We start from the raw sequence: 1,061 nt of genomic DNA, 5'->3' as shown, positions 1-1,061 counted from the left end.
TTTAAAGGAAGCAAAGTCATAGTACCAAACTCAATGCATTTAAGCATGTTGAAATTGATACACGCAGCACACCTTGGAGCTGAGAAGTGCAAACGTAGGGCCAGAGATATTCTATTTTGGCCAGGAATGAATGCACAAATTGATGATCTCGTCAACAGCTGCACTACATGCCTTACCAACAAGCACAGCAACACCAAAGAACCCCTGATACCGCACTACATACCGTCAAGACCATGGGAGAAAGTCGGATCAGATCTGTTTGAATTTAGAGGACAGCACTACTTGATACTAGTGGATTACTACTCCAATTTCATTGAAGTTGACAGGCTTAGACAGACCACCAGTGAACAAGTCATTGAGATCTGCAAGTCTCAATTTGCAAGACATGGAATCCCAAATGAATTTATATCAGACAACGGTCCCCAGTTTTCTAGCCACAAATTCCACCAATTTTCAAGTCAATATCAATTTAAACACAAGACAAGCAGCCCCTATCACCCACAATCAAACGGCAAAGCTGAAAGGGCTGTCCAAACCAGCAAAAGTCTCTTACAAAGGTCTATACTTGAGAAGTGTGATTTCCATCTTGCCCTACTAGAATTTTGCAACACACCATCAAATGACATATTGGGCTCTCCCTCTCAAAGATTAATGGGTAGACGTACTCGCACTCTACTACCCACTGCAGAAAATTTGCTTCTCCCCAAAATCATACCACCCTCTCAGGTTCAATCAGAGCTCAAAAAACATCAGAAAACCCAATCATACTATTACAACAAACAGGCAAAACCACTCAGCTCACTTCAAAAGGGTGATAAAATAATGTTTCAAAATGGCCGTACATGGTTACCAGCTACAATTGCAAAAGCAACTGAATACCCCCGCTCATACATCATCATTACACCTGAAGGACAACTATACCGTCGTAACAGGAAACACCTCAGACCTATCCCCAAAAAGGATGTACTGGAACCAGAGTCAGACTCAGATGACCTTGACGATTACCTAACCTCTCAAGAGGGAGAACCTCAAGAAACAACAATAAATGGTACATGTGAAGA

At 41.8% G+C, this 1,061-nt stretch overlaps 1 protein-coding gene across 1 annotated transcript; it reads left to right on the top strand.

Moving 5' to 3' along the window:
* Positions 1-45: 45 nt before the first annotated feature.
* Positions 46-1,048, top strand: LOC100637021 (uncharacterized protein K02A2.6-like; the record flags this gene model as incomplete). The annotated part of the gene is made up of 1 exon (XM_003392092.2): positions 46-1,048. A coding segment is annotated over exon 1 (1,003 nt), but the record flags the coding sequence as incomplete, so codon positions are not given.
* Between the last annotated feature and the right edge of the window lie 13 nt (positions 1,049-1,061).

This window comes from Amphimedon queenslandica, unplaced genomic scaffold, assembly GCF_000090795.2.
Source record: "Amphimedon queenslandica unplaced genomic scaffold, v1.1 AMPQUscaffold_821_Cont27163, whole genome shotgun sequence".
Lineage (NCBI taxonomy): Eukaryota > Metazoa > Porifera > Demospongiae > Haplosclerida > Niphatidae > Amphimedon > Amphimedon queenslandica.
Note: the sequence above shows the minus strand (reverse complement) of the source record. Positions and strands in the feature narration are given on the sequence as shown.